Below are 1,041 nucleotides of genomic sequence, written 5' to 3'. Positions count from 1 at the left end.
TATATATATATATATATATATATATATATTGAGAGTCAAGCAATGTCACTAACGTACGAACGGGACGCAATGAGAACTGTGACCTGTGCTCCATAATGCATAGCAAGACGAACATCTTCTCAACTGCGGTTGTCTTTTTAATTCCTCGAGATGTTTCTTACAAGGCGCATTATCAAATAAAGTAACCAAAATATGAAAAACGAACCTGCAAACACAATCATAATAATCACAATAACATTGAATGACTACCTCTCTGAGAGTGTGTGGGATCTGCCGTCTTGGTTGGTCGCGGCGGAATCGGCGGAGGAACCTCCATTTTGTGATCTGTGTTGAAGGCGGTGTATTTGAAGCGCAGTTGGCAAGGCTTGTTTAAAGATCCGGCTGGTCCGGAGTGAGAACGATGTAGTTTCCTTTGAGCTTTGTCCCGCTGCCGTTGGCAGACCGCTGGTAGTTCCTGCTGCTGCATTTCCTTCTGCTGCGGGGGAAGCACGGGAAACTGCTGAGGTTGGGGTTGCCTCGGACTTAAAGGCCCGTCATAGTAAGCGTGGTTAATCTGTCCGCAGTCCCTTAAACTTCTCCGACTGGGAAGTCCGGTCCGAAAAGGAGAGGGTTTGGAACACTGATCCGACACCAGGCAGCAGCTCTCGTCCGTGCTGGTGAACAACTCCACCTCATTGTCCATGGCCTGCTCGGATGAGATGTCACTACGCAGCGGGATGGGCGGCAGAGGCTTGGAGCACCTGTCCGGAGTCTCCGGCGGACTGCTGCACTCGTACAGCGAGAGATGTTGGAATGAGGGGACCACCTGGTTGTCATCAGCCGGACTCGGCGTGGATGGTTCAGCGCTGCAGGACAGGGAAAGATGGGCAGGCCGAAGCTTCTTGGGAGGTAATTTCAGGATGCTGGAACTGTGTTTATGTCCTGACAGACGAAGCACAAAGACACAGTCGCACCTTAGTCATGGAAACAGGCATGCGCTGCAATACAACCTATAAAGTCAACAACCAAAAGTCAAAACCATGGGTAATTGACCCCCCCCCC

At 50.2% G+C, this 1,041-nt stretch overlaps 1 protein-coding gene across 1 annotated transcript; it reads right to left on the bottom strand.

Moving 5' to 3' along the window:
• Positions 1-34: 34 nt before the first annotated feature.
• On the bottom strand, positions 35-953 carry LOC109509353 (ERBB receptor feedback inhibitor 1-like; the record flags this gene model as incomplete). Its single annotated transcript, XM_019859212.1, has 1 exon — positions 35-953. A coding segment is annotated over one exon (727 nt), but the record flags the coding sequence as incomplete, so codon positions are not given.
• Positions 954-1,041: the final 88 nt, after the last annotated feature.

This window comes from Hippocampus comes, unplaced genomic scaffold (assembly GCF_001891065.2).
Source record: "Hippocampus comes isolate QL1 unplaced genomic scaffold, H_comes_QL1_v1.1 C16864910, whole genome shotgun sequence".
Taxonomy (NCBI): Eukaryota; Metazoa; Chordata; class Actinopteri; order Syngnathiformes; family Syngnathidae; genus Hippocampus; species Hippocampus comes.
Note: the sequence above shows the minus strand (reverse complement) of the source record. Positions and strands in the feature narration are given on the sequence as shown.